Consider the following 19,455-nt stretch of genomic DNA (forward strand, 5'->3'; position numbering starts at 1 on the left):
GAGTGGGGGAGGGGAAGAAGGGCCTGAGAGGTGTGGGGGCAATCAGGTGCGCTGAAGGGTTGGTTTGACCAATTCCAGGTAGGTTCTTGGAAAGGAGTGGGAAGGGGGATGGGAAAAATTGCGGTATTATAAGGTACAACGCGTTGTACCTTATAATAAAAATCTATGGAAAAGTACAAAGTCTTTTTAGTTCGGAAAAACAATATTATCCTATCAGCCTTGTACTCTGGTTTCTTCTACCCTTTTTTACTTATTTTTGAAACGAAAGGTTTTTGTTTTTTAGATTAAGACCATTCTGAGAAGTCTTTAACTTCTTTTACGTGTTTTCATTGCTTCTAATGTCAATAATTGTTTTAATACTTATAAACTGTAGACGATTTGCAAAACAGTTGAAAAATATACTACATTTAAACATGTTAGAATATTATGGCATTTTTAGCATTTGCTAGCTTAAAATGTAGCATTGTAAGATAATATTAACAATTGTAAGGTTTCTATAAATTCTCGATTTGTACCTATTGTATTGGCATAATTCGTAGAATTTGATGTCGTATTTGTATTTCCCTCTAGGTCCATAGGATTCACCGAAAACGATGTATCGAAATAATCGATATCCAGAGGAATCACACCAAAGCGGGCAGAAGTTTGAAACATTATAGTTTTTGTCTATTTTCAGCATTTTGTCGCCCGAAATCTCAAAGTCTTTTATTTTGAGAAAAGAAAAGGACGGAATGATACTTCTTAATTCACTTCTATTTCGTGTTTTGGAAATACCCCGTGAAGTTCTGGTGATTAAATTTGCCGTATACAGGGTGGCCGACTTAAATATAGAATCCGAAGGACGAACGTCTGTGATACTCCATTTCTCCGCGGTGGTTTCACTGAAGATGTTAAAAACTACTGGGATTGACTGAGTAACTTCCGTGTGCATTTCTCAGTGGTGCGAAAAATGAATAAGACGTTATGGCATCTTATGCCGCGAGAATTTGTTTGCAGGCTTAATGTGTGTGAGAATTTGCTCATCTCTTTGCGTACAAAGTTGATAATTTGTTGAAAGTCGTATACGCTAAAAATAATTTCCCGTACAGAGAAGCATCTTAAATAAATCGTGCTTCATTTGTATTTGAGATATTTCGGCTTTCGGTAATTCCCAGTCAAGCGTGTTTAGTCCCAAATATATAATAATTGTTAATTGAGAGGCACTATTATGCAGTCGGCGTCGTGGAAAGTGGACGACAATAGCGAAGGTTCACCCTTATGGGAAATTAGCTGTCAAATATCATCAGAGCTAAGTTGCACATTGAAATGGCTAATTATCCGTTTATTCATTTTAGAGTCATTCATTGACGCAGATAGACCATTGGAAGATGATCGCGAGTACAGCTACTGGTCTTTTCTACCTGACCTCATTCTGGAGAAAATTTTCTCATATTTGACAATGAGGGAAAGATACTACGCGTCTATGGTCTGTCATCGATGGAACTCTGCTTTTTATTTGCCGTACGTGTGGTCCAGATTTGTTTTCGAAGAAAATACCCTTACTCGACGGAAATTTAACTATTATATGGGTTGGCAGGTATAGCTACATCATAATTTGTCACTTTCATTTCTACTAACAAAGTAATTTTTATGAAAAGTCCACATTTTTAGCTCATGTGATAATTACTCGCCTCAAGTCTGGAAGTTAAAACTTTTTAATTAATTAATGGAGAGATAAATTCCCTTTGGCATTTATTAACCTCAAAATAAAATCAGGTTACAGTACTAATATTCCTGGGATTTGTGCTTATTAATATATAACATAAGGGAAATAATTTTACACATTGGCATCGGTGAGATTTTATATCCGTTTGAAGTAGCTGATGTGAGAATTAGGGTTAATTATCAACCTGCCATAACGAGATAAATAATATTTGGAAAATACAATTTTGGAGAGCATTATGGGCTCATGGAAAAGGTAAATGTATATCAGTTTGAGGCTGAAAAACCTCATTAACCTCCATCGGAGATTCAGGCTTATTGCAGACCACATCATTTGGGACAATTGCTTATGATGCACCCCAATCCTGCATTGAAGACAAACCATGGTGCATATAGGCATGAATTGAGCCTGTAATCTCCCAATTAGTAGGCTTAGGCGTTACTTCACTTCCACCTATCCGAATATGAAATAAATTTTAAAAAATATTTTTTCGTATTCCTCAAGATTTGGTGTGGGATTTTTTCCTTTGCCTGTCATTAAATATCTCCATGTTGGGGTTATCTTTAAAATGGTGGAAAGCTCTAAAAAAAATGTGATGTGGTGACTGAGGAGTTGAAAAAATGAGAAAAAGAGAGGGATGCGTATATATTCTTTAATAAGGCCATGAAACACTGGAGAGAGATAAATCAATTGCATTAGGGTGCCCCTATGTGGTATGTGTTCAAGAATTGTTATTTCCCTTATGTGTACATTGATCTGTCATAATGAACTTTCTCTTTATGACTGTAGATGAGCCTTACTGATGCAATGAAATGCCTGATCAAGGCCATGCAGTATTTGATGGACTTATGAAAGCTAGAATGTGGTAGATGTGAAATTAACAGAAGGGCCTACAGATTGTGGGTTTTCATAGTGATTCAGTGACACAGAGGTGGTGGCTCTCATGATAGGCTGCACATGTAAAGCATTCTTGGGCTTAATGCTTCTTGTGCCACAGTGAGAATCTTCAGGAACAAAGTCTTGCCATGAGCATCTTTGCTCATGAAGAAAAATTGAGCCATAGAATACTCCGCACGGAGTCCATCCTGAGAGCCGCCTTAACTAGGTATTAATTCTAAATGACTAGTCAATGCAAATTAGAAGGATATGTTAGGCTTTTATACAAAGTTTATAAGGTATACACAATTTGAAAAAATTATAAATACTGTGATATCATTGTACAGGACATTTTGGTGAATATATCAATGTTGCTTGTGTCAAGAGGGATGTATTTTACATCCTATTGCTTCACATTTCTGCATGCCATTATGATAATGTCAAAGATACGAGATCTCTCACCTAATGTGAAGTTTCAGGCCCACCTACTGGTCAGAATGTCAAAGCCACATAACCAACCTTTGAGTTGTATGGTCTAGGGTTGAAACTTTACCATGGAAAATATTCTTCCTCTGTTCAAGCCAAGGCTTTTGTTTTTGTCTTTGTACTTCATGAAACCTGACATCTATACATTTAAGACAAAAAAGTGATTTCCCTTCTGGATTGTTTTTTAAGTCTGTGTTTAAAAAATCAGTTGGATCACTTCAAGGCCTGGGCTGCAAAGTGATTATTAATCTGTTCTGCCTTTAATTAGCCATATAACTCTCTTTAGACCAAGCCATCATCTTTCTCTAGTGAAAAAGCTAAAAAGTTGACTGTAGTATTAACTGAGCAAGTTGGAAAAAGAGCGTACTGAAAAATTTTAAGTAATTATTCTCTTTAAAACTTTTGGGCAGTAATACATACCCCATGTAAGTCTTTGCATCATGCTGTGTCACTGCACTGAATATGCCTTCTAGTGGTGATGTTGGGGTTTATGTAGACTGGCTATCAAAGTAACTCATGCAGAAGGGACACCAGCTGTTTCAAATTGCAAAAGTGAGCCAGAGTTATCACTAGGTTTTGGTTTAGCTAGCAGTGTGCGGGTATAAATATTACCAAACGGACTAATTGAGTGCCAATGAGTTGCAAGGAATGCTTACGTGCAGTGAGGACTGCAAAGGCTGGTAACCATGTGTTCTTTCAATACTCAAAATGACAAAAAGCCTCAGACAACTGAAGCCACTATGGGCGGCATAGGTAATATGAAATTGGCCAATCGAGAATTGGGCATGGCAGCATTGTAAGTTCTATTACTGTGGAACATGAGAGTTTTAGGTTATTCTTCATTGTGTATGCTAATAGTTACATTGGTAATCTTGTTTTCATTTCTGATTTTATTTAGACTTTGCTCTTAGGTCAAATGAATGCAGGCTTTATTGCTACTTCTGCTCTGTCTGCCAATTTCAACTATGATTCCCTCATGGGAAAATTACTGTAATTCAAATTCTTGACCATGGAACTATTTCTGGTTGTTGTCTTCTGAGTGAGGAATAAAACAGCCTGGAATATTTGACAAATGTTATGCATAAGGGTGATTTTGCATCGCGATGTGTATCATTTATGTAATTTATTTTTTTAATGAAATCAAAATAAGCAAGAATTAATGGAAGTTTTTGATATCCTTAATGACAAGGAATGAAGTGATTTGCCACATTTTTATTTCGTAGTGACATGACACACTTACTACACTCTAGGTCACTCCTGCCCTCTATCATTCTTCACACTTTTGGGTGCTAGAGCCAGTAAAATATGTCAATGAATTGTGTCAAATTGCCAAATTCTTTCTAATTATTGATGCCTTCCCTTAGTATCTCTCTCTTCCAATCCATCATCACTTGGGATTACTGTAGTAAGAAAGTTTTAAATATGGTTGGTTACCAGTTAATTGTTTAATTTCAAACTGCACACTTTCAGTGTAAATACTCAAAATGTCTCTTCCCTTCTGAATAGCATTTTTCTTTGCAGCATGTGCTTGATCATCTTCGAACACAGCTCTGTTTTGCAAGAGTTGGACGGCACATTCACTCGCTGGTGTTTGAGCCAATGTACAACTTCCACAACCTCTATGAATTCATGAACATGGCCTCGTACTTCATAGAGAACAGAGGGACATCACGTGGCATGGGATTTGGAGAGCGCATTCACTCACTGAGCTTCACCTTCTCATGTGACATGAGTGAGGGCACTGGGAGCCAGTGGGGCACGGGGCCCGGGGGGCATGAAGTGTCGGATGCAATCATGCATATGTCAGTTCCTGAGGAAGGTGCTGAGGTTGCACAATGTCCAATGAAAGAGGAGACAAAAGCTCTAACACCAAAGGAGAAAGCTGCGCAGAGGCGAGCATCAAGGTCTGGAAATGAAGAGAGTTGATGATAATCACAATTACCTTTCCTGTCTCCATCATTTTCCCCTTGCCTAATTGCTTTGAGCCTTTACTTCTATAAACCTTTTCACTAAATAGATAGCTTTCCTTTGTATTTTGTTAAGGGATGCATGGGAAAGACTCTTAAAGATTAGAGATGAAGCAAATAAAAAATTTTCTTGAAACTTTCTGGGCTGGGTTTGCTAAAGGAACAACTTCATCTCACTTTTTCATGGAATATATTTTACATACAAATAGTTTGATTTGCTGTTTCATTATATTATCAATAATAACCCAAGCATTAACTGAAGGGTAATTTGCACTAACGCAGTAAAAAAACCAAAATAGAAAGTTTTTATTTGAAATATTTCAAAGCATATGGCATATAGATAGATAGATAGAGGTCTTTATTTGGGTGAAATTGAGACCAAATGGTCCCTTCTTCCATTTAACCCATCGTCGTTTACATATTATATTAGGTATTAAACTTATAGTTACATTCATGTGTACACATAAATACATATAGACAGACATAAATTCATTTAGCACAGATTTGCACATCGAAAAGAAAAAAGTATATATATATATATATATACACACACACACATACATACAGGTACACACACATACATACAGGTACACACACATACATACAGGTACACACACATACATATATGCATACGTGACTCATATATATATGTAGTGACTCAGTGATGAAGTTTAAAATATTGAAAAACATATTCACATAAAATGGAAGAGAAATTGAATCATGAAATATGATATTATTTAAAATTTACTGACTCAAAATTGTTTCTAACTCTGAAAATAAGCTTCTAATTGTAATTAATTATTATTTTTAGGTAATAAACAAGTTCTTCTAAAGTTAGTGAGCTAGCTTCTCTCTTAAACTGGTATTAATATCACCAGCAGATGAGAAAACATGCATGCTCAGTGTCAACTATTCCCAGGTATGTACCGGCATACCATATGGTCCATTTCAGGGAAGTGTCATGCATGTTGTCCTACCACAAAGCACGACAATCCTCAGCCCAGGGTATTGTAGGCCAAGTACGGTACTTGTCAATTGTTGTTTCCAAATTACTATTTTGGGCCTGGTTTTAACTCCTAACAAATTTATCCAATTCGGTACTGAGGCTAGATTAAGAGAGCAAGAGGTTCAGTCTTTAACCTCCAAAAATATTTTCTGATGCTTACAAATGCAAGACCAGTCTAACTTTCTGTCAGGTTTCTTGTGCCATAAGACATAAATTGAAAAAAGTTCATCCAAATAGTAAGGGATATAAGGGAGGCATTTTATCGGGATTCATTAAATTAACTAATTATGATATTCCACCATATCACACCTGAAACGTCTCTTTTTATTATATCTGGAAGTCCACAGGTCTGAAGTAAATGCAATTGAAGTCATTTTGGGAATTCTTGGTGTGTCCAATGCCTTAGAACTTATCGTGGACTCGCAGAAAGAGATATTAGGAATGACTTTCAGTTGAAATGGTACCCTGCTAGAATACTGTTAAGAGGTTGGGCTGTTTTGAATACTTTCACTAATAATGGTTCCTCAAAAAATCTGAAAGCATGAAGCCCTCCTGCAATACTTGTACATTCCTCTACTGTAGGTTAATTCTTCACCCTTCTTTTATGTGCTACTCCACTTTTTGCCTAAGGTCAATTTCATTTGTTTCAAGGATTAACTCTGATGCTACCCTCACTTTAGTTGCTACCTTATCTTTGAACTCTGAGCTCAAATGTGAATATATGCCTTGTGAAGCCTGATGTAGACACTTGAATGATCAAGTTTTCAATGTTGCTATGCATTTAAAGCAATGACTACTCAAGTTGTCAGTAAATGTGAAGTATGTAATTCCAAATGAGGTAAGGCCATGATGATTCACCCAAAACACCTGGATTACCATGTCAGAGAATTCCACCATCACTCCTCTTCACCAGTGCCATATCACTTTCACAAATGTAAATGAACCACGAGTTATTTCTGGACTTTTAGCAAGTGGACCAAGTTGCCAATAAAAGAAGCAAATCAAGTAGTATGTACTTGAGAATCACTATGATAGCTATTCAGTACTTCTTGAAGAGTTGATCCATGTTTCACAGTGGCAGATCTGCTCTCCAGTTAGATGTAGTCTATTTAAAGGCTGAAATCGGTAAAAGAAAAACACAATATAATTTCTCAAAGCCATTTTCAGGGAATCTTTTTCTCATCCAGACTTTCAGGAAGGCCTATAGAGTAAGGAGTTTCTGAGTTCCTGAGATCCCACCTATCTCTAATTTTAATTTGGCCATTTATCTGTCCAAAGTCCTGCATGGCATAAGGATATTCAAGATCATGTCCCAAACAGTTCAAATGAATGCCTACTCTTAATTCTTTACTACTGATTTATTTTATTAACCTGATTTTTTTAGACTGCCCTACAAATATTTTAAATTCAAGAAATGTCATTGTACATTACGTTTTTTAAGTTTATTACCTCAGCCACATTAAGGTAAATTATGTTAATTACAATTCGTTATGCCTAGAAGTGTTTAGACATGAAGTAGTGAAGTCGTGAAGTAGTGAATTTTGTAGGACGATTTTAATTTCATCTTGGATGCCGCTGGCTTGCTATATTGGGTAAATACCTCAGATTGGATTTTGTGGGCTTTCAAAATATGATAAAATTTCAAATGTAGCAGTGAGTGTGCATACTAACAATTGGAAGTCAGTAAGTATGTCACAAACTTTCAAGATGGCTGAAAATAGGACTAAGTGGTTTATAAATGAAATGGAAGGACAGTGCAGCTTGATGATATTCAGACATGTAGAGGTGACAGTGATGCTTTGGACTGTAAATTGAAGTATAAATCTAGGCCTACTGAGTAAGGGAGATGGGAGCTCTATTGTGGTGATACCAAACTCAATGTAGTCAAATTAATCCAGGAAATAATTGATGTATTGTGGTAAAAACGTTTTCAGTCACCACCCTAAGAGAATCCCCATGAATCAGCCAAAAGCAACACTCACCTGGTAGGTCCACCAAAAACATTGAATATGAAGTGTAAATGTGGCTGAGAGAATAACCCTTGTTTATACTTTTGTACAGTTGATTTAGGGGTGCAGGTTAAGTGATGGGATAAATACTATCGGAGATTGCATTGCCTGGTACAATTGGAATTCAGGTAAATACTGAGTACCTTTTTTAACAGCCATCTGTGGTATTATTATCTTGATCTCATGCACCATACCCACCAAGCCTCCATGGGAATATTTGGCAGATCATGATTTTAACCTTAAATACTATAAAAATAAGGAATTCTATTAAAATATTTTAAGTTTTCAACTTTGGTTTTCATTTGATGGTCAATTTTGTTAGGGAAGGGCATGTTCAGTCATACCTTAATTGTACTTTCATCCCAGCTCTTACATTAGGAGGAAATGTCCATCCAATGGCTAATAGCTCATTGGAGTAATTTTTAGGGTTGCTAATTACAGTCAAAGTGGTTTAAATACCTATATTGAGCCATTAGTGTACTGATTAAATAATTACTTCTGTCATGTAGAGAGTTATGAGAGATTTTTTCTGACTAAAAATATCTATATATTTTTTGATGGGTATCAGAAAGACATTAGTTAAAAATGAGAAAGAGAGCAATTAATGTGTGCACTAGAATTCCAAGCAGACTTATATTAAATTCAGAACTCATTGAAATTTTGCCGACCGATCGATGTATTTAAAAAGTTTTAATTTAATCAAAACTTTTATTAGCTACATGGCACTGTTTCACTATTCTTTACTCTTGTTCTAATGATTTTGCTTACCAGACTAATTTAAAGTAGCGGAGGTGTTTCTTGATGTTAACCTCTTTTTAGGGTTGCAGCATTTGAAGCACGTCAGCGCAGTTCTTTAGCAAGAAGGCGGGCAGGTGGAGGACTTGAAGTCTTTGGCACTGGGGGGAAGCTCTTAGAGGCTCTTAAACGCCTATTAATGGATGTGGCTCATGAACTTCGTGTTTTAGAGCTACAGGACTTGATGCTTGAAGAGTCTGAGGCACAGAGGTTGCTCGATGACACCTGCGCCCTTGCTACAATCACATTACGCCGTCTTACCTTGATTAACATCACCAGACATCATAGTGAACTCCTGCACCCTGGAGTTTTTGTTAATCTACAGGTACAGTCTGCTTAGATCAAGCAATTAATTGTATTGCATCTGCTCCATGTGGCATTGTTTCATTCCTTTTGAATTTTCATTTTATCTATATTTTCTTTTCTGTCCATTCTGCCTCAATCGTTTGATAGAGTAGCTCTTTTCATTATTTTACTCACTCTTAACAGCCAATATTTCAAGCATTTCAGGAGTGGTTAGAAACTGTCACAGGATAAATAGAAAATCATGAATTGTAAGTTCTTAAATCAAAGTATTCAAAATCTGATGTTTTCACATGAAATAACTGGGCCTAGAATTAAAATACTAACTTTCATTTTTTTCCATTTCAATTTTCAAATTTAGATTTAATCTAATCCTGTGGAGAAGAATCAATGCTGCAGTACATGCCTGTTCCACTGAGATCTTTAATGTAACTAGCTAAAAAAATAACCAAATAAATTATAAATGTACTTTTAAAGCTTGCACATTTAATTAATCTCAAATGTGGTGCTGCTGCAAAACTTAATACACTTTGGGCTAGTCGTCCCTCTGCTAATGTACACGTATGTATATTGTATCTCTCCCTATAAACTCAGGGTCAGTAGGCATTCAATCTTTAATGGTATGACACTGTAATAAGGCATAGAAAATGGTTGCTTTTAAGGTGAATTGCAATAATATTAAAATAACAACAGAAAACAAGCATCATAGAATGTTTTAACCTTATGTGATCTTAAGAGAGAATATTGCCATATAGCATTGCATTTAAGTGTTAATTTGTGGAATACAATTCAGAACACAAAGACAAGGTAGCTATATGGCATTTTGGGCCAGTGATAACAAATTGCTGAGATCCTACAATGAAAAAACATTGATATGCATGTACCTCCTAATTTATAAATGTAGCAGTTCAGTTTCTTTGTATTAAGCGTTAAAATGAAAATACTTTGATCTTTTCTGTCTGTAAAACAAATTTTTTGTTAATTCTGACCTGAAAATATCATGGTGCGTCTAATGGTAGAGGAAATATGGTATGTGTTCTTATCATTAATGATCAATTTAATTGAGAGTGCGAATAGGATCTCATATTATGACCAAATGAGAATAAGACAAGGGAAGGGTTGTCGATAGCTCATTATTGTGATTTGAAAGGAGTGATGAGGAGGAGGGAGGGATTACAAAGGGGAAAGTGATAACATCATCAAGTTTGCTGCTGTAGCCAGAATCTCCAGTTGGTAATCAAGCCCTGTGGGCTGCCATTTCCCCTTTAAATTCTTACCTTTCCCTCATCCCTCTCCTCCCAATTCAAAATCATAGTCCATTTACTACCTGTTTACATAGTTTTATTGAGGCATAAAGTTTGTATATTACATTGAGAATCTTGCAGAATGTATCAATATTACTGGAAACTTGAAAAAAATACCCATGCATTAATTTGCTGTGTTGGTCTTGAAAGTCATGAAAAAGTCAAGAAATATTGTCAGATTCATCAGCCACTCTTTAATGCTAGTGCATATAGCTTCTACAGCTTGACTAGATTATGGTAGTACTAGTGTTACTCATCTCCCAATCACAGCTTTGGAGTACTAAATTTGGCAATGCATACAAGCAATTGACTGAAATGAAACACCTTAAGTGATTTTTATTCGTAAAATTTGAAGTTTTTGCATGGAACTTATGGGATTATTCATAAAATCAGAATTGTACTAAATGCGAAGTAGGCATTTAGTACTATTAGTACTGCTACTAATGAATAATTTATTGGTTTTTCATTACTTGATAACATTTTTTATCACATTAGTATTCCAGTGGTTAAAGAAATAAGGCAAGGATCAGACAGTCAGTTAAAAGTCAGAAATAAGACATTGACAAGCAGTTACATTATGAGGGCAAAAAGAAACTTAAAACTTCCAAAGTAAAGATTTTATATTTCACGACCATGGTTTCGATGATGTGCAGCATGGAAACCATGAGGGTGAAATATAAAATCTTTATTGTGGTAGTGTAAAGTTTCTTTTTCCCCTCATAATGAAGGCATTCCACAAAGTTAAACCTGAAATTGTTATGTTTAAACAGTTACATGCTTAATTCAAGGTAATGCCTCTGGACAGCTCAGCTTAACTCAGGCTGCAGAATTTTCTTAGTAGCCATAGTTGTCAGAGGGAAGTGAACTGGCCCCCTTAAGTGCTTTTCAAAATATGAATGTGAATCTTACATTCTCATGTGGTTTAAAAAGAGACCAGTTCCTTCCCTTCCCTGAGCGCAGTGAGTGAGGGATGTAATCTATTTGCGTTGTGCACAATGTTATTTATATTTCATTTTTGAACAGGTATTGGTGATCAGTCCACAGAATATAGGTCCAGATGTAGTGCTTCTTCTTGGGAAGACGAAACTGGTCCACTTGCACCTGGTGCAAAACCATTATTATGCTCCTGGCTCTGCCCACGCTGTCCCATATCGTGTGTGGCGCCTCTGTCGAAAGGACAACCCCATGCTGAAGGTGCACCTTCACCTAGAGGAGGGTGTTCATAAATGGCGGAGTCAGAGGGGGGCAAGGGCGGGCCTGGAGGCAGAGACAGATGCTGCCACCACAAGACGGGAGCTGCTGTGGCAGGAAGGGGCTCCTGTGCACAGCATTGTGTACGAGTCTCCGTATGCTCAAGTGAGTCTCCTGCAACTTAAGGCCAATAAAAGATCTGTGGCCCAGTCCCCAAAGTCACAAGTCCATTTATACATCAGTGTAATTTACGCCTCCAAAGTCCGCTGATGGTAATAAATGCTGCTGCACTTGTTACTTACCTAAATGCCAAAGTGTTCGAATTTCAAAGTGCTCCATCAGTGGCAGTCAGGTGCTCCTATTCACCTAGCATTACTAGAAGGGAACCATTTTTGGCATGATATAATTCCGACTATGCCTAATTGAATTCACTCAGAAATGTGGACCATACCTCAATGCCTCTCAAGTATTATACTGATATTCACAATATTGGCTTTCATTTCAGCTAACTATTACATATTAACTGATTATTGTTTTGTGGTGAGGGAAGGAGTGAGTGGGCTCTTGAATCTTCCCAGCCACAATACATGCAACCAAGAGTCACGGATGCTCTGTCCACAGTCTCTGTTGAGGTTTTTTACATACTTGTTTTTCTAATTTTAAATTCTCTCTCTAATCAGCATTGTATTGAAATGCTCTTCTCTTGTGATTACTCTAGTGCTGGCGAAGTCTACATTGTGGTCACTGCTGCATACTCCATGACCACTGACCTGGTGTCCTTAGCAAATGGCCCTCTCATGTTCCTTTTTTCTGTCCTTTATTGTACCACCCCTCTCCTTAAAGTGCGTTTTATCACTGTGTCATCATTTGGTGTCTCGCTCTCTCTCTCTCCTTTTAGTTTACCCCTGACCTTTGAACCAAATTTGATATACATGCTTGTCCTTAATTTGATTTTCTCTCTTGAATATTGTATATACAGGGTGTGGCGCTTAAATCCAGAAAAGCACGCAATCCCTTAAATGAGATTTCCTCGCCGGGTTAGCAAAACCTTCCACAGACTTTTCTGAAGCATTATACTTAGCCACAATATCGTAAACAGTTTATTTGGGGTACCAGAAGAATTGAACTATTTTGAAATATAATTCCAGGCATGAACACTTCGGCAATAGTGGCTCTTCGGTTGTGCTCTGCACTTGACATCTCAACCATTTTGAGGTTTACTAGATGTTTACTAGATGTCCATATATTTCAAGAACGCCAATCACGACCTCCTGTGGAACTATGATATGGCGGTAAATTCAAATTGAAATTTGTCCGGATTTAAGCACTGCACCCTGTGTATATAATATTTTTAATCATTCTGTTCTATCTGTCATCCCCTCAATTTATGGAAAAATGCTCTTTTTGCATTAGATATCCATTCTTCAAGAGAAGGCCAAGGTAAATTTTTGAGTTTATCTTTTTTGGTTTTGTTTATTTATATATTTGGTAGCCCATGTCCTTTAAGATGTTGTTTGCTTTCCTTAATTCTTCAACTCTTCTGGCTCGTAATCCTTCTCGTTTAGAGCCAAACAGCAGTGGATCATTGTCTTCATGGTACTGAGTATCTTTCCTGGGTGATAGTGTGATCTTGCATGCAGGTACCTGATTGTGTTCATTGGTGTCTGGTAAACCATGTGCCCCAATGTTACTTTGTTTTTCTAATAATTTGTGAAACTAATAAATTTTTCATAATATAGAATATTTTACAGGCAAATATATAGTGGGCAGTGGGAGGAAAAATTACTTATTTGAATTTAACGTAAATGACTAATGAGGTGTTTTTTTAAACTAGTGGCCTTTAACATTTCATTTATTCTGTGAGAAGGTAAAGTATAGTTAATCAAAAGAGCATCTGTGCCGTAAATCGAGCCAGCTAAATAAGAAGCAAAGAAATATCAACTGCCTACCTATCACTGCACTACAACTGTGTGGTAGTCATTTGGAATAACTGAATTATTTGAGTGAGAATAAAAGATAAATACTGCATAAAATAATTAATCAATAAATAATGGTTTTTTCACTATCACTGGGTGCTTACTAATAATCTCATCTCTTATCATTTGTATTTGTATTTCTTAATTTTAGAAGAAAAAAGCAAAAAGGTTTCATGGCATGATTCACATTCATCTGGGTACTTGAAAAAGTCAAAAACTCCAAAACTAGGGCCCCAAAATTACAAGTCTCTCTAGCAGGACTTTTTTCAAGGTGACTCATCAACTTTTTAAAACTATATTTATGCATTCCTTATCCATCCATGAATCCCTGTTCTACAGGGGAAATGTTGCAATATTTGTGTGCGTAATTTTAGCTGTGGTCATCGGATTAAATCAGAGATTTGAGATGGTAAAAACGGTAGCGCAAAACCTTTAAAATAAATTTTTATCATTTAAAACCAGGAATCAGAAACTATTTCATTACTGGCCATCCTGAATGAGTGGTCACCTGCATGTAGTAGATATTACAAATTGCTATCATTAACTTCCTTCTTATTTAGGGTTTGCTGTTAGAAATTTTGTGAAAGAAGTAAGAACTTCCATATGCTCTGCTTTTGTTGCAGCTTCATACTTTTAAAGTGCTCCTTTCCAGATGTACCTCATATCTCCTCAATTTCTGATGATGATCCTGTGATGTCAGACTTTTGGGTCTGTGATCTCTGGAAATAAAGGGACAACATCCTCTCATTTTCCATTTCCTGCTCCACTAGTGAAAATGTTAATTTTGGAATTGGTCCCAGGCATGTTATTGATTGCATGTTCATGTTCTGTACAAACATTCTGAATAATTTGCTAAATGCATTAATTATGTTGTAATGATGAAGTTTTGATGAAGGTATTTGAACAGTTATTTCTTTCATGATGTTTAATTTAATGGTTCTTCCAAAAAAATTTTTTATGTGTGCTTAAAGAAAATATTCTAGAAAACCCATTTAAAATTAGCATTTTTCCATGTTTTTTCCAAGGGTGCTTAGTCCAAATATAAAATGTTTGGACTAGGTCCACATGAGAAAGTACAGACCAACAGGCACATTTGAAGGAATCTATGCCTAATCTAATATTTTTTAGGTCCTGCTTGATAACTCAATATTGAAAAATTAATTTTAGTGTGCATGATGCAAAATTCATGTTATCTTTTTCAATTCAATGTGAATGCTTTTACCTATGCATACATGTTAGTTGGTAAATGATCCATATTCCTGTTGCAGGTGTCTATTTTGTCTGTTTTGACGCTGGTTGAACTCTACTGCTTGGATTTGGAAGTATTTGGTCATCGAGGTCTTCCCCACTTCTGGCAATCGAGGTCCTTCCATGAGAGAGCTGATTCGATGCTCCTCCACATCTGCAAACGTTGTCCCTCACTGCACACCCTGGTGCGTGACACTGACACTTCAGGGCAGAGACTCAAAATGAGGACCTTCTATAGAACCCTACCTCAAATTTCTGCTCTCTGCATGTTTCATGTCTCTCCATTCACCAGTTGACTTAATTCCTAATTATTAAAAGTTTTAAATAATCGGTAGTGTTCCTTAAAAATCTTTTTGTTTCAGCATATTTTTATTTTAACTATTCCATCTCTGAAATTTCCTAATTACATTTTAATGCTTTCATGCATGTCATTTCTTCATAAATTTGCTATATAATGCTTGGGAATAAACTCTAATTGTGCTGTTTTATTGTAATGAAAATTATACCAATATGAAATTAAATTGAACAGTAAAATTTCAAGTAAGTCTTAAAAGCTTTGATCATTGTCTAGATTGTGTCAATTTGGGTTAGTTTTTATGTTTTTTTCCCTCTTCATATGCTTGAGGCTAGAATAGTTAAGCACCTTACCCTGATATATGTGGTTGGGTGGAATGAAGAATAATTCTGAACTTCCCAAGTGTTTAAGTTATCCTTTTAGTAACGAATTGGTTGTTGGATTATTTATTCCATACTAGTGGCCCTAATTTCAGTCTCTTCTCTTTGAAATTTGTACAGCTTTTATATACTTAGATTAGGTATGATATTGCTGTTATACTTTTGTTATCTGCTATTATTCTAATGTTATCAGCGATGCAGGGCTGCCTTAACCCTTGAGGGGGGCTTCGAGCAAATATAATCAGGTCTCCAATCACGGCTACATCTCCATTGGGATTCAGGATCATTTAGGTCAGACGTAATACCCAAAGTGAGGACAAGATTCTTAGATTTTAAAGTGGGGACAGTTAGGTATATAGAGTTCAATGTATGGAGTGGAAATGGAAATAACAAAGGTGGTTGAAGAATTTTTTTGTGTGTGAAGTCAAATCTAGTTGTTATGAAATTTAAGGAATCTGTAATTATGCAACTCGTAATTATCAGGGATCAATCATAATTTTCAACAAGACATTTGGGAGTCCAAATTTGTGATTTTGATGGGCTTGAGCCCATACTTCCATGAGTAATGAAAATTAATGTCGGTGATAAAGAATCATCATAAAGTGGTGGCCTTTTGTTCACTGACTGCCGTTTATCAAGTAAGTCTTGTGGAGAAACTGTTGAGTCATTGCCTTTCCCACTGGTGGATCCATCATGTTGAGTCTTCTAATTTCAAGGATCTTACATTATCATGTTTCTTATTATCATTCATGAGAAAAATGACTGTTTTGGTTTTCCATTGTCATCATAAATGGTGTTTCATATGTTATGCCATCACAAAAATAGACGGGAGAATGTATTGCTATGGTTCAGTTGCCTTTGTAGTCACCTCACCTAGGAACTAATACTATTTGGTCCATGTTTTGTCTGACACCTTCCTTTGATCTATGTAATGTGACCCTATCATCAGGTTTTTTACTATTTAAAAACTGCCAGAACTCTATTCTAGAAACTTGGAACTTTTATTGGTAAATTTGCATGTCATGAAAAAATGTTTCTTCTCTCATAATATAGAATTATATTTGTGCTGCACTTCTTTAAATGCTAAAAGATAAAGGACTTTCTATAAGTAAGAGTTAATTATTAATTACCAAGTTTATACATAACTACGTTTTTTCATGCTTCAATGAGTTTCAAGACAAATTTCGAAACCTTCAAATTCTTATATATTATGCTTCAACTTTTTCTAATATGTTGGTATATTTTTCTTATCATATATTTTTATAGAATGAATGTTTTTTATGAGTTCTATTCAATCTATGTCAAACTGAAAAGTTCTATTTTATGCTTTTAACAAGCAAAGTAAAAATCATTTACATTATTTGTGCTTCTTTAGTAGGCAGTTCCTAAAAATTGGACTACTCTAATTATTGTATCATATGAATGATTTCATATGTTTGCATGGGGTTTTTACAATTTTCACTTCTAACCCTTGGCTGAAATGAAAAGTCTTACTCACCATTAGATGTGAATATTATAATTTTCAAAATGTAATCTGATTATGTGAGAACCATTCAACTTTCTTTAATTTAATTGTCTACTTAGGTTATTCGTGAGTGTATTTCTACAGCAACCGTGATGCTGTTGGCCCAGACTGCCTCCAACTTGCAAAATCTAGTGATTCGGCGTAATGCTGTCCTCTTACGGTGTGATTGGCCATCGGCCACCATGCATAATGAAGAGGAGTATGCCCTGCTGAAGAGTAGGGCCAGGTCTTACGAGGCCACAGAGCAGGCAGTGTCACAGTGTCTTGGGAAGCCATGGAGGCTTCTCACTGATCGGCAGTTTAAGCTCTTCTCTCTGGATTTGCATCATCTGCCAACGTCCAAATGAGTGCGCTTCCAACATTTGTTCACTTTTTGAACTATTGCCATGGAATGGATTTTTTTGAACTTAAGGTATTTCACTGTGAAATGATTCCTTGTGATAACTTTACAGAAATGTATGCATTTCTGTGTATATTTTTTCCTAGATATAAGTTATGGATGTTACTGGGTTGCTATAATTCACTTGGCACTAGAGTGCCATGCGTCTGATTTCTTAAATCAATTGCTTTAAATAAAAATGTATAAGTGAACATAGTACATTTATAAAAATGTTATCTGGCTCACCGTACTATGATTTTTCTACATGAAAAGTTTGCTGTTGGTGATCTTAGCTTATGAACTTGGGTATTTGCCTCATTATTTTCTTATGCTGAGTGGCAAGTTGCATAGATATTTCATAATAAGCACATAACTCCATGCTCTATCTGGAAAAATTTATTATCATCTATTGATTGGCATTAAAAATGACTCTGTACATTAGGTTGAAGAATTGATTTATTATATAATTTTAATCTACCTTTTTTTTTGAAATTTTAGTGCTGATCATTTATTTTTTGCATAATTAAATATACATGTCAGGTCCCATTTTCTTTTTATTGTGTTCTTATTAGGTAGATTTCATTCTATCTCAGTTATCCCATTTATCCACTTGTCGTCATTCATCTGCAGGACTGCATTTCAATAACTATCATAATTCTCATTTCCGTTGCTAATCCTGATTCCAGGCATCTCACACCTTAGGAAAAACTTGCTGCATATTCATGTTTTAATAAAGATGAATGTTGAGTGTAACTAACTGGTATGCCTAGGAGTACAGTGCCCTTTAAACAGTGGTGGTATATCACTGCCTACATCTTTTCCCACCTTTTTCTCCGATGCAAACTTGACATGGCATGCAGAAGGTCGTGATTTCTGTGGCCCAAATATTTGTGTGGGCTACCTTCACTCCCTCCCCACCCTCCATCTGGACATGGAGGAGTTGAAAAGGTTCTCAACGGCCATGCTGGGACATCTCATCAGACACAACAGTGAAAAATCTAAAAGTTTTCCCATTATGAGCATAATGAGTAAGTTGGTGTTCATTGCCATTTGAAGTGTCATTGTGAATTGAGAGAATGAAAAGAATTGCAATTGAGTAATATGGGCATTTGTACACTGGATAGGTATCAAACTCATTTTGTCTTCAGAAACCAGGTCTGGAGTGTGATTGGAGGGAAAAGTTATGGCCCTGGCAACAGTATTTGCTATGCCGCAAATGATCGCATGATTTGGGGAAGTTGCTTTTGAAGGGCAGTGTTGCATATATGTAACAGGATTTCTTCTCTTCCATATTTTATTATTATTCCTGAAATAATTTCATTAACTATTAACTCATTTTCATAATACTCATTGATTCCTGTATTGTTATGTTTTTCATTTTGGATACAGTAACCACAACCCATAAGCTATAATGCAGGAAACTTGGGTCACTCATTATGGTTGTCACCCTCACCGCTGCCTCACTCGCCATTTCCAGTCAGAGAATATGATATCGCAGCTGCCACTCCAAAAGTTTCACCCTTCAGACTATTATATTCCTTTGGCTTTCCAAAATATCAAATCCCAATTTTTACATTCTAACTTTATTTGGATTCATGGTGACTAAGTTTTTGGTAGTTTGTGTTGCTTAATATAAATTTATTTCCATGTATTTTGTTAAGGTGACCTAAATTTCCAGGCCCCAATCCTAAATTCTTCACCTTGTTTGAGTGATGTAATCCTTTAGGTAACCTCTGCCTGGAGCTCTCAATATTTCTACTACATAATATTTTATTCAGAAGCATTGCATTGCGCCTATTACAAAATTGATACAAGAAAGAAATGTTGTTTAGTTTCTGGGACAATAATTATGTAATAGTTTCTTCTGCTCTTGGCCTTTTCTTCAGGATAGGTAACAATATGTTTGAGGTCCACTTTGTCTACACATACAGTTATTGAAGTCAGTTGGTTTTTCTGTTTCTTCTCTCTGATGAGTCAGAGAGAAATAACGGCCATATTTGCTTTCACCTTTAC

At 36.0% G+C, this 19,455-nt stretch overlaps 1 protein-coding gene across 1 annotated transcript; it reads left to right on the top strand.

Annotated features, from left to right (window-relative positions):
• Positions 1-723: 723 nt before the first annotated feature.
• Positions 724-17,885, top strand: LOC139690531 (uncharacterized). Its single transcript, XM_071587995.1, has 7 exons — positions 724-1,247; positions 1,335-1,576; positions 4,586-4,968; positions 8,866-9,166; positions 11,472-11,804; positions 14,884-15,048; positions 17,123-17,885. Exons 1-7 carry the CDS (start codon positions 1,208-1,210, stop codon positions 17,408-17,410), a joined length of 1,752 nt encoding a protein of 583 aa, XP_071444096.1. The 5' UTR covers positions 724-1,207; the 3' UTR covers positions 17,411-17,885.
• The last annotated feature ends 1,570 nt before the right edge of the window (positions 17,886-19,455 follow it).

This window comes from Hetaerina americana, unplaced genomic scaffold (assembly GCF_022747635.1).
Source record: "Hetaerina americana unplaced genomic scaffold, ioHetAmer1.1.p SCAF_3, whole genome shotgun sequence".
NCBI lineage: Eukaryota > Metazoa > Arthropoda > Insecta > Odonata > Calopterygidae > Hetaerina > Hetaerina americana.